The sequence below is a fragment of the Schistocerca cancellata genome, chromosome 5, assembly GCF_023864275.1.
Source record: "Schistocerca cancellata isolate TAMUIC-IGC-003103 chromosome 5, iqSchCanc2.1, whole genome shotgun sequence".
Classification (NCBI taxonomy): Eukaryota; Metazoa; Arthropoda; class Insecta; order Orthoptera; family Acrididae; genus Schistocerca; species Schistocerca cancellata.
The window spans coordinates 241,428,942-241,442,373 of record NC_064630.1 but is presented as its reverse complement, the minus strand read 5'-3'; the positions used below and the strand labels follow the sequence as shown (position 1 = coordinate 241,442,373).

At 46.0% G+C, this 13,432-nt stretch overlaps 1 protein-coding gene across 3 annotated transcripts in view; it reads left to right on the top strand.

Annotated features, from left to right (window-relative positions):
* LOC126187822 (probable cytochrome P450 301a1, mitochondrial) overlaps positions 1–13,432 on the top strand; it is a 357,451-nt gene that overhangs the window by 166,543 nt on the left and 177,476 nt on the right. For all 3 annotated transcript variants that reach the window (XM_049929117.1, XM_049929118.1, XM_049929116.1), the window contains exons 4-6: positions 3,081–3,193; positions 10,355–10,471; positions 10,563–10,639. In XM_049929117.1, coding sequence (XP_049785074.1) covers positions 3,081–3,193; positions 10,355–10,471; positions 10,563–10,639 — 307 coding nt within the window. The remainder of the gene's footprint in view (positions 1–3,080; positions 3,194–10,354; positions 10,472–10,562; positions 10,640–13,432) is intronic.

The following is a 13,432-nucleotide window of genomic DNA, read 5'->3' as shown; positions in this document are numbered from 1 at the left end:
GTGGATTCGTGGTTTCTGCACATATCAGCATTCCAGCTCGGCGTCAACCGCCAGTCGCGTTCGCACTGGGCTCCTCGCTGCCACCCGAGTCCGCCACGGCCCTTCATGGAGCTGGTGTCGCATGGCGAGCGACAGGCTGGCAACCTGAGGTGTGCCAGTAAGCCGGCACGGCTTACAGCTACTGTATTTACATGCAGCTTATATGCAACTTGAACTGACAGTGACGGCTCCTGCCAACCCCTCTAGACAACAAACAGCCAGACGTTCGGTTCCATTCAGTTCAGTCTTCAACACAACATTAACTTTACTTATTTCAGGTTTTAAACATTTTCGTCAACAATTTTTTGAGACACCGTAAGAGCTTCACTTGGGTAAGGGGGTGTGAAGAAGTGTTCTATTAGGTTGGTGCATAACTTCGTAGCGTTTTTGTTTTGTATGTTGGTACTCCAGTTGCTACGGGTGTTTTATCGATGTTCATTTTTTATTTTTAGTTCGCTGATGCTTTATGAGTTTACATATTGTCATTTTGCCATCTGGAGAGTGAATGGAGCCGTGGACGCTAGAAAATGGACTGCCAGGTAGAGATATCGGAACATTTGAGACATAGTCTTTTGTTTGAGTTCAATAGACGGGAAACAGGCACCCAGAAACTGGTTCCGAATATGGGGATAATGTCATTGGACATAGCATGACAAGAAAATGGTTTGCTCGTTTTAAGGAAGATTGTTTCGACATTAGTGATTCCACGTTCGGGAAGACCTTGAGGTTTGATGAAGACGGCCGGCCGTTGTGGCGGAGCGGTTCTAGGCGCTTCAGTCCGGAACCGCGCTGCTGCTACGGTCGCAGGTTCGAATCCTGCCTCGGGCATGGATGTGTTTGATGTCCTTCGGTTAGTTAGGTTTAAGTAGTTCTAATTCTAGGGGACTGATGTTAAGTCTCGTAGTGCTCAGAGCCATCTGAACCATTTCGATGAAGATCGTTTAAACGCATTAATCCACGATGATCCACGTCAGTGTACTCGAAACTGTCAAATGTAATGAACTGTAATCATTCCACCATCATGCGATATTTGCATGCAGTGGGGAAGGTTCAGAAATCGGTTTCAACGGTACCGCACGCTCTAAGCGAAAATCCCAAAAATCAGCAGGTGGCCATATGAACATCTCTGCGTGCTGGTCATCATTTGTCTCATGAACAACAGCGATTTTTCTTATCATGTATCGTTACTGGTGACGAGAAATGGTGAGGAAGGGTTGAGCCCAGAGAAAGCAGCAACGTCCCGTACAAAGACCTGCGCGCATTCACCACAGATAATGTGATGTATCTGGCAGAAGAGTGACGGTGTGGTGTGCCACGAATTGTTTCACCCCACTGTAACCATCACTGTTGAGATTTATTTTCAACAACTGTGACGCCCTGCAAACGCATTCCAAGAGTAACGATTAGGAAGACTGCTTGAAATGATGCTACTCCTTGATAACGAATGTCCGCATTCTGCTAAGCTCAAAATCACGTGATTTCTACAGTCGTGGAATCAAAAAGTTAACTCAGCGTTGGAAGACTGTTGTACGAGGGAATTTTGAAAAGTAAAGATACAATGGCTCGCAGTCCTTAAATAGAACATTTATTTAGAAAACGTCAGTTACATCTTATTAACTGGATTATTTGTTATTTTTCGACATAATCACCCCCGTTATCCAAACATTTGTCAAGTCGGTGCACAAGCTTTTCTATCCCACAGTCATAGAAGGTTGCCGCCTGTTGTCGGAACCACATTTCAACTTCATCTTTCATCTCTTCATCGTCGTGGAATGATTTTCCACCAAGATGTTACATCAGGTAACGGAAGACATGGAAGTCGGTGGGCGCAAGGTCCGGGCTGTATGGCGGATGGTGCAATACGTCCCATTTGAATTGTCTGAGTAGTGCTTTGGTTATGAGCGCTGTGTGAGGCCGAGCGTTGTCATGAAGCAAGCGGACTCCACTTGTCAGCATTCCCCTGCGTTTGTCTTGAATTGCCCTTCGAAGACGTTTCAAAGTCTGGCAATATGCAGCAGCATTAATTTTGTTCCAGGAGGCATAAATTCCAACAGAAGAATGCCTTCTTGTCTGTCCCAAAAAACAGAAGCCATGATTTTCTTCGCTGAAATCGACGTTTTGCATTTCTTGGCTTTTGGTGAATTCGAATGGCGCCATTGCATAGATTGTTGCTTGGATTCAGGTGCATGATGCTAAACCCACATCTCGTCACCTGTCACATTCTGATCAAGGAACTCATCACCTGCTTCAGCATAGCGTGTGAGGAAGTCGAGTGCAAAGCCCATCCTTTTCTTTTTGTGTTCTTCCGTTAACAGTTTTGGAACCTAGCGCGCACACAATTTCCTGTACCCTAACGTGACAGTCACAAAGTTATAAAGAGTTGTCATTGACACGTCCGGTATGATCTGAAATAATTCTTTCAATGTTAGACGTCTATTCGCACGAATTGCTTCCTCCGTTCTCCGAAGAAGGGCATCAGAGATCACAGATGGCCGACCTGTTCTTTGCTCGTCATGAACATCGGTCCTACCTTCAGAGAAATGACGACACCATTTCGTTATACTTTGTCGATTCATAGTGTTCCCATAAAGAGAAACAATTTCTTTGTGAATATCCGCTGGTCGCTGACCTTTTGTATGAAGAAAACGTATGACGGAGCGCACTTCGCATTTAGCGGGATTCTGAATCGGCGCTCCCATTTTAAACACGACCTACTCCAACCAGAAGCAACGTTCAACTGCCAAACGACCGCGAGAAGAAAGCTAACGGTTCAAGGTTAACACCAGTGTTGCCAACTTGCTCGTCAAAACTCTTCTGTTCCTCTGGCGTACGGTGTATCTTTACTTTCCGAAACATCCTCGTAAATAGTGAAGGACAATATATTATTGATCGTTATAGTCTCTATTATGTGTATCTGTTGTGTTTATTAAACTTATGAAAAAAATGCTACGAACTTATGCACCAACTTAAATAATCGGATCGTGTTCCAGACCGCATTTGTAGTGTGCTCAGCCTACATATGATGTGGTGCTGCGTTGCAGGTGTACCGGAATGAGGGTCCTCGGCCTGTGCGCGACTCCATAAAATCCCTCAAGTTCTACCGGGAGGTCACACGCAAGGACTTGTTCGGGGACATACAGGGAGTTGCCTTCACGTGAGTTACCACGGCGAGTATTTTATAACTACACTACTGGCCATTAAAATTGCTACATCACGAAGATGACGTGCTACAGACGTGAAATTTTACCGACAGGAAGAAGATGCTGTGATATGCAAATGATTAGCTATTCAGAGCATTCATACAAGGTTGGCGCCGGTGGCGACATCTACAACGTGCTGACATGAGGAAAGTTTCCAACAGATTTCTCATACACAAACAGCAGTTGACCGGCGTTGCTTGGTGAAACGTTGTTGTGCATTACTTATTGAACGCCTCTCGTATGTTAGTGGCTAGAGCAATATTTGAGTAACAGAACCCAAACGAAACTAATACCGCGTATGCCCCAGGAAAGCGTACTGGGATCTCTAAGACACTACTGGCCATTAAAATTGCTACATCACGAAGATGACGTGCTACAGACGCGGAATTTATCCGACAGGAAGAATATGCTGTGATATGCAAATGATTAGCTTTTCAGAGAATTCACACAAGGTTGGCGCCGGTGGCAACACCTACAACGTGCTGACATGATGAAAGTTTCCAACCGATTTCTCATACACAAACAGCAGTTGACCGGCGTACCTGGTGAAACGTTGTTGTGATGCCTCGTGTAAGGAGGAAAAACGCGTACCATCACGTTTCCGACTTTGATAAAGGTCGAATTGTAGCCTATCGCGATTGCGGTTTATCGTATCGCGAAATTGCCACTCGCGTTGGTCGAGATCCAATGACTGTTAGCAGAATATGGAATCGGTGGGTTCAGGAGGGTAATACGGAACGCCGTGCTGGATTCCAACGGCCTCGTATCTCTAGCAGTCGAGATGACACGCATCTTATCCGCATGGCTGTAACGGATCGTGCAGCCACGTCTCGATCCCTGAGTCAACAGATGGGGACGTTTGCAAGACAACAACCATCAGCACGAACAGTTCGACGACGATTGCAGCAGCATGGACTATCAGCTCGGAGACCATGGCTGCAGTTACCCTTGACGCTGCATCACAGACAGGAGCGCCTGCGATGGTGTACTCAACGACGAATGTGGGTGCACGAATGGCAAAACGTCATTTTTTCAGATGAATCCAGGTTCTGTTTATAGCATCATGATGGTCGCATCCGTGTTTGGCGACATCACAGTGAACGCACCTTGGAAGCGTGTATTCGCCATAGCCATACTGGCGTATCAGCCAGCGTGATGGTATGGCGTGCCATTGGTCACACGTCTCGGTCACCTCTAGTTCGCATTGACGGCACTTTGAACAGTGGACGTTACATTTCAGATGTGTTACCACCCGTGGCTCTACCGTTCATTAGATCCCTGCAAAACCCTACATTTCAGCAGGATATTGCACGACCGCATGTTGCAAGTCCTGCAAGGGCCTTTCTGGATACAGAAAATGTTCGACTGCTGCCCTGGCCAGCACATTCTCCAGATCTCTCTGGTCAATGGTGGCGGAGCAACTGGCTCGTCAAAATACGCCAGTCACTACTCTTGATGAACTGTGGTATCGTGATGAAGCTGCAAGGGCAGCTGTTCCTGTACACACCATCTAAGCTCTGTTTGACTCAATGCCCAGGCGTATCAAGGTTGTTGTTCTGGGTACTTATTTCTCAGGATCTATGCACCCAAATTGCGTGAAAACGTAATCACGTGTCAGTTCTAGTATAATACACTCCTGGAAATTGAAATAAGAACACCGTGAATTCATTGTCCCAGGAAGGGGAAACTTTATTGACACATTCCTGGGGTCAGATACATCACATGATCACACTGACAGAACCACAGGCACATAGACACAGGCAACAGAGCACGCAGAATGTCGGCACTAGTACAGTGTATATCCACCTTTCGCAGCAATGCAGGCTGCTATTCTCCCATGGAGACGATCGTAGAGATGCTGGATGTAGTCCTGTGGAACGGCTTGCCATGCCATTTCCACCTGGCGCCTCAGTTGGACCAGCGTTCGTGCTGGGCGTGCAGACCGCGTGAGACGACGCTTCATCCAGTCCCAAACATGCTCAATGGGGGACAGATCCGGAGATCTTGCTAGCCAGGGTAGTTGACTTACACCTTCTAGAGCACGTTGGGTGGCACGGGATACATGCGGACGTGCATTGTCCTGTTGGAACAGCAAGTTCCCTTGCCGGTCTAGGAATGGTAGAACGGTGGGTTCGATGACGGTTTGGATGTACCGTGCACTATTCAGTGTCCCCTCGACGATCACCAGTGGTGTACGGCCAGTGTAGGAGATCGCTCCCCACACCATGATGCCGGGTGTTGGCCCTGTGTGCCTCGGTCGTATGCAGTCCTGATTGTGGCGCTCACCTGCACGGCGCCAAACACGCATACGACCATCATTGGCACCAAGGCAGAAGCGACTCTCATCGCTGAAGACGACACGTCTCCATTCGTCCCTCCATTCACGCCTGTCGCGACACCACTGGAGGCGGGCTGCACGATGTTGGGGCGTGAGCGGAAGACGGCCTAACGGTGTGCGGGACCGTAGCCCAGCTTCATTGAGACGGTTGCGAATGGTCCTCGCCGATACCCCAGGAGCAACAGTGTCCCTAATTTGCTGGGAAGTGGCGGTGCGGTCCTCTACGGCACTGCGTAGGATCCTACGGTCTTGGCGTGCATCCGTGCGTCGCTGCGGTCCGGTCCCAGGTCGACGGGCACGTGCACCTTCCGCCGACCACTGGCGACAACATCGATGTACTGTGGAGACCTCACGCCCCACGTGTTGAGCAATTCGGCGGTACGTCCACCCGGCCTCCCGCATGCCCACTATACGCCCTCGCTCAAAGTCTGTCAACTGCACATACGGTTCACGTCCACGCTGTCGCGGCATGCTACCAGTGTTAAAGACTGCGATGGAGCTCCGTATGCCACGGCAAACTGGCTGACACTGACGGCGGCGGTGCACAAATGCTGCGCAGCTAGCGCCATTCGACGGCCAACACCGCGGTTCCTGGTGTGTCCGCTGTGCCGTGCGTGTGATCATTGCTTGTACAGCCCTCTCGCAGTGTCCGGAGCAAGTATGGTGGGTCTGACACACTGGTGTCAATGTGTTCTTTTTTCCATTTCCAGGAGTGTATATATGTGCAATGAATACCAGTTTATCATCTGCATTTCTTCTTGGTGTAGCAATTTTAATGGCCAATAGTGTAGTTGTGACTTCTGAAGCATCCATGTTCATATACATGTATATGTATTTCTACAGCTAATTAAGCATATCGGCCAAAATATTAGTTAACTCACTAACCCATTAAAAGAGCATACTGGTCACTTTGCAGCATAGTAAACTGCGAAGAACTGATGTCAGACGTTCGTGTGACTGCCCACTTCCGAAGCACGTCACAGCAGTGAAGTGGTGATTATGTGCCAGTCAGCTGTGTAGAATCAGAGCTGTAAGCCGGGTCGACTTTGGAGACGTAACAGAATGAAAAAAAAAAGAAAACACACAGCGGTTTTGTTCGGAAGTGCCCGTGACTACACAGTGAATGAAGTTAGTTTGTTAGCTTGGATGGCGTGTACAGGTACAGCTGCACATGCAGCTTCAACATGATGGCGTATTGTGACGAGCCAGTTGCTCGGCCGCCATTGACCAGACGTTTTCAGTTGGTGAGAGATCTGCAGAATGTGCGGGTCAGGACAGCAGTTGAACATTTTCTGTATCCAGAAAGGCCCGTACAGGACCTGCAACATGCGGTCGTGCATTATCCTGCTGAAATGTAGGGTTTCGCATGGATCGAATGAAGGGTAGAGCCACGGGTCGTAACACATCTGAAATGTAACGTCCACTGTTCAAAGTGCCGTCAATGCGAACAAGAGGTGACCGAGACGTGTAACCAATGGCACCGCACACCATCACGGCGGGTGATACGCCAGTATGGCGATGACGAATACACGCTTCCAGTGTTCGTTCACCGCAATGTCGCCAAACACCGATGCGACCATCATGATGCTGTAAACAGAACCTGGATTCATCCGAAAAAAATGACGTGTGGCCATTCGTGCACTCAGGTTCGTCATTAAGTACACCATCGCAGGCGCTCCTGCCTGTGATGCAGCGTCAAGGGTAACCACAGCCATTGTCTACGAGCTGATAGTCCACGCTGCTGCAAACGTCGTCGAACTGTTCGTGCAAATGGTTGTTGTCTTGCAAACGTCCGCATCTGTTGAGTCAGGGATCGAGACGTGGCTGCACGATCCGTTACAGCCATGCGGATAAGATGCTTGTCATCTCGACTGCTACTGATACGAGGCCGTTGGGATCCAGCACGACGTTCCGTATTACCCTCCAGAACCCACCGATTCCATATTCTGCTAACAGTCATTGGATCTCGACCAACACGAGCAGTAATGTCGCGTTACGATGAACCGCAATTGCGATAGGCTACAATCCGACCTTTATCGAGGATGGAAACCTGATGGTACGCATTTCTGCTCCTTACACGAGGCATCACAACAACGTTTCACCAGGCAACGCCGGTCAATTGCTGTTTGTTTACGAGAAATCGGTTGGAAACTTTCCTCATGTCAGCACGTTTTAGGTGTCGCCACAGGCGCGAACCTTGTGTGAATGCTCTGAAAAGCTTATCATTTGCATATAACAGTTCTAGTATAATATGTTTGTCGAATGAATACCCGTTTATGATCTGCATTTCTTCTTGGCGTAGCAATTTTAATGGCCAGTAGTGTAATTCTATCACATTTATTTTCTTGTATTTAAAGAAAGCAATATTGTCATATGTAGAATAGCAGGTAGATAACATCTGCAGCCTTATGAGGACCTTCGCAGACGACATAGCTATGTACAGACAGTGACGTTATCAGAGACTTGTTACGAAATACCGAGTAACGTCCAGTTGATCAGCGACTGATGTAAAATATTGCTGCTGACCTTGAGCATATGTAAGCTCACTAGATAAAGTGTTTACCACCTACTTAAAAGACCACACGGGTCCTTTGGAGTATTGCAGAAGCTGTGAAGCTGCTACCAGCCGGTCACGTGGCCGAGGGATGGCCGTTATCGCTGAAACACCAGGTTTTCGGTTGTATTGCTTTTTCTTTCTCGTCAATTTAATCTGTTGAAAGCGCTCAAAATAACCGATTTCTGAAATAACCGATTTTCGGTTATTTATTCCTACTATTTCCTTTAATAAACGTACAAATCGGACGACTGAAAAACTTTTGCTCTCTCAGTTTCAAGATACATTTAATCACATATCAAATTAAATAGGCAAATAAAAGAAAAGTTACTCCGTCCACCGATCACTGCTTTTCTCGAAAAGTAATAAGTGGTTGAATGCTGCCAAAAAACACCATTTGCCGATTGATACTAATTTCTTCAAACTGTGCTCAAAAATCACGTTGTAATTGGTGTTCATACCAATATTTAGGCATTACAAATATTCACTGGTGAAGGGTAAAAACTGATACAGAAGATATCTGATTTTCGTGTTAATTTGCAGGTTTTCAAGGCCTACAAGCATATAAGGCATATTATGTAGACACAGGCGATCAGCTACTTTCTATTTTTATTGTGTGGTGTGAATGAATTGTTAAGTTTTTAATTTTTTACTCTTACCATAATTTCCTTCCTCATTTATTACTTCATAGAAATGGCAGACAAATCTTTAATCTTCTGCACTGTACTTGATTGCTATGTTATTTCGTAAAAACATTTCCAGACCAGGGTTGGTGCCACTCTGCAATATAAAGGATGTCCTGCGACGACAACGAGGAACTAAATATGCAGGATGTTTCCGTAAGAGCGTGCAAAAATTTAACAGGGCGTAAAGGATGCTCCACTGAAGAATTTGAGATAGGGAACCTGGGGTCTGAGAAGGCAGCTCAAGCAGATAATAGGAATAAAGTCGCAGTACTGTGTACTTTTTTATTTACATGAGTTACAGTTAACTGCACATATCGTCACTGATACTATGAACGTACCGTTTGTACTGTATCTTAGGAAATGTGCTGAAACTGACGGCCATTAACCTCAATGCCAGCGTCTGTAGCACGTCACCTTCGTGGTGTAGCAATTTTAATGGCCATTAGTGTATCTAATAGATATCTAAACACTGCAGAAATCAAAGATCTCTATAAACAGCCTCAGAAGCTGCTTACGCAATTTATCATTTATTTTTTAACAAGAAAATATTTTATTCTTCTCTTGTCTCGTGGAAATTTACTTACTGTCTTCTCTATCATGTCGTTGTGGAAGCATGATTTACGTTCTGATCTGTAGCCTGCTTACTGAATAATTATATATTTAAGTGCGAAACAGCGTCTTATTTCATAGCAGTACCTGAAACACCTTAATTCAAATCTTAAAAACTTTATTAATGAGTTAGTCCTTTTCACAGGCCTGTTAAAAAAGATAAAGAACCTATCTTCATCTGTATCGAAGCCCGATTGTGTTAATTTTTACATTTAAATAGTGTAAGAATTTTGTTAAACTTTCATGGTCATGTGTCACTGAACAATGACGCCAGATAACCACAACGCATTGGCTTGAACAGTCGTCGACTTTCGATGAAGGGCAGTGGAAGAAGACTAATACATCTTTTTAATTTTCAGGTAATTGAATTGTCTTACATATGCTATTCAGAGAAAACACTAAGAATGAGAAACAATCTCATCGCCGTTGAGGTGTGCTTTCTTGACGCGACTAAATGTACACGTGAAATTTATAAATTATTCGGAGTTTATATACGTCGTTTTGCTGGAGATTTTTTTTCCTTTGTGTAATTTCCTCTAACAAAACTAACTCCTCCCGAACAGGCCATGAAGGCCCAACGGTACTGACCGGCCGCCGTGTCATCCTCAGCTCACAGGCGTCACTGGATGCGGATATGGAGGGGCATGTGATCAGCACACCGCTCTTCCGACCATATGTCAGTTTCTGAGACCGGAGCCGCTACTTCTCAATCAAGTATCTCCTCAGTTTGCCTCACAAGGGCTGAGTGCACCCCGCTTGCCAATAGCGCTCGGCATACCAGATTGTCAACCATCCAAGTGCTAGCTAGCCCAGCCCGACAGCGCTTAACTTCAGCATCTCTGTCGTGAACCTCCCTACAGAAGAACTACATAGTGGCGACATGCTTCGTACGTGAACTGATGAGTGGTGTGGTGTGGTGCTGTTGCAGTCAGGGGGAGCAGTGGTACGAGTTCAGGAGGAGAGTCAACCAGCCCATGATGCAGCCGCGTTCCAGCAAGCTGTACGTTCCCTCCATCGACAAGGTCGCCCAGGACTTCACAGACAGGTGAGAGCCGTCCGTGACACGAGTGCCACAAGCAGAGTAACAGAGTTGTGTTAGTCAAGGTCTACATTATCCTTTTCTTTCATTCTTTCAGAATGATCGCTATCAGAGATGAGAATATGAAGATGCCTCCCGACTTCCTGAATGAGTTGAACAAGTGGGCACTAGAATGTGAGTATCTCTATAATGTTCTTTGCTCTAAATGGAACAGTGCCAGTGTCTGTAAGGAAGCAAGGATGAACTTTGTCCCGTGTGCTGAGAAACCACGGAAAAGGAGTGACTCTTCAGTCATAGCTTCTCCCTGAAAACTTGCGTCGAGTTTGTTCCCCAGATACTTTTTTTTCTCTGTGTTCGCGGTGTACTTATGCAGAATCTTAAACTGCTTCTTAACCAATCCGACTGAATCGCAGTTTACAATGCCTTACAGTAAAAAGTGAAGCACTCATAAAATATCATCGGATGTCAATGTAACTTCGCGCACGTACACACCACAGGCAGCTACACTGAAGAGCCAAAGAAACTGGTACACCTGCTTAATATCGTGTAGTGCTCCCGTGAGCACGCAGAACTGTCGCAAAACGACGTGACATACTCGACTAATGTCGGAAGTAGTGCTGGAGGGAACTGACACCATGAAACCTGCAGGGCTCTCCATAATTCCGCAAAAGTACGAGGGGGTGGAGATCTCTTCCGAACAGCACGTTGCAAGGCATCCTAGATATGCTCAATAATGTTCATGTTTGGGGAGTTTTATGGCAGCGAAAATGTTTAAACTCAGAAGAGTGTTCCTGGAGCCACTCTGTAACAAATCTGGACGTGTGGGATGTCGCATTGTCCTGCTGGAATTGCCCAAGTCCGTCGGAATGCACAATGGACATGAATGGACGCAGGTGATCAGACAGGATGCTTACAAATGTTTTACCTGTCAGAGTCGTATTTAGACGTATCAGGGGTCCCGTATCACTCCAATTGCACACGCCCCACACCATTAGTGAGCCTCCACCAGCTTGAACAGTCCCCTTCTGACATGCAGGGTCCATGGATTCATGCAGTTGTATCCAGGCCTGTACCCGTTGTCTAGGGGTAGCGTCTTTGATTCATAATCAAAACGTCTTCGGTCCCGGGTTCGATCCCTGCCACTGCCTAAATTTTGATAAATAATCAGCATTGGCGGCCGAAGACTTCCGGCATAAGAAGTCAGCCTCATTCTGCCAACGGCCTTGTCAAAGAGGGCGGAGGAGCGGATAGAGGTTCAGGGCACTCTCTTGTCCTAGGGGTGGGAAATTGCCCCTAAAGGCGGAAGAATCAGCAATGATTAATGACATGAGGATGCAGAAGGCAATGGAAACCACTGCTTTAAAGACACGTAACGTGTATTCACAGGACATGTGGCCTGTAATTGAAGAAGTGTCATGATGATCTCTCCATTGGCAAAAGATTCCGGAATAGTCCCCCATTCGGATCTCCGGGAGGGGACTGCCAAGGGGGAGGTTACTATGAGAAAAAGATTGAATAAACAACGAAAGGATAACGTTCTACGAGTCGGGGCGTGGAATGTCAGAAGCTTGAACGTGGTAGGGAAACTAGAAAATCTGAAAAGGGAAATGCAAAGGCTCAATCTAGATATAGTAGGGGTCAGTGAAGTGAAGTGGAAGGAAGACAAGGATTTCTGATCAGATGAGTATCGGGTAATATCAACAGCAGCAGAAAATGGTATAACAGGTGTAGGATTCGTTATGAATAGGAAGGTAGGGCAGAGGGTGTGTTACTGTGAACAGTTCAGTGACCGGGTTGTTCTAATCACAATCGACAGCAGACCAACATCGACAACGATAGTTCAGGTATACATGCCGACGTCGCAAGCTGAAGATGAACAGATAGAGAAAGTATATGAGGATATTGAAAGGGTAATGCAGTATGTAAAGGGGGACGAAAATCTAATAGTCATGGGCGACTGGAATGCAGTTGTAGGGGAAGGAGTAGAAGAAAAGGTTACAGGAGGATATGGGCTTGGGACAAGGAATGAAAGAGAAGAAAGACTAATTGAGTTCTGTAACAAGTTTCAGCTAGTAATAGCGAATACCCTGTTCAAGAATCACAAGAGGAGGAGGTATACTTGGAAAAGGCCGGGAGATACGGGAAGATTTCAATTATATTACATCATGGTCAGACAGAGATTCCGAAATCAGATACTGGATTGTAAGGCGTACCCAGGAGCAGATATAGACTCAGATCACAATATAGTAGTGATGAAGAGTAGGCTGAAGTTCAAGACATTAGTCAGGAAGAATCAACACGCAAAGAAGTGGGCTATGGAAGTACTAAGGAATGACGAGATACGTTTGAAGTTCTCTAACGCAATAGATACAGCAATAAGGAATAGCGCAGTAGGCAGTACAGTTGAAGAGGAATGGACATCCCTAAAAAGGGCCACCACAGAAGTTGGGAAGGAAAACATAGGTACAAAGAAGGTGAAACGTCCCCTTAGAACAATTATACACGACTGTGCTGATAAATCTCTTACACTATTTGCTTTTCAAACAGCTGAGCAAAACTGAACGTACTCAAACATTCACTAAAGTGACACACAATATTTTTAGCGCAACGCAATCTGACTTCCAATAATCCCTAGAAAAGAATGGCCCTGACTAACATTAACCTATACCTTCCATAAATCACTTACCTCACAAAAATCTTCGTTACTGGAACTACTGCAATACTGCGAGCGTCACTACTGCCAGCTAAATAAAAGATTCAAACTACGGAAGGCACTAACTACTGATAGGGATAGTTAGCAAATGAAAGATTTTAATAGAGAACAAACAATGTATTTACCTTAATATCATCACAAGTCATAATATATGTAATTTCAAAACTCCGCCATCTCTCTCCTCACATCCACCACTGCTGGCGGCTCACCTCCAACTGCGCAACGCTACGCGCTGTTCACATCCAGCTGCCGCT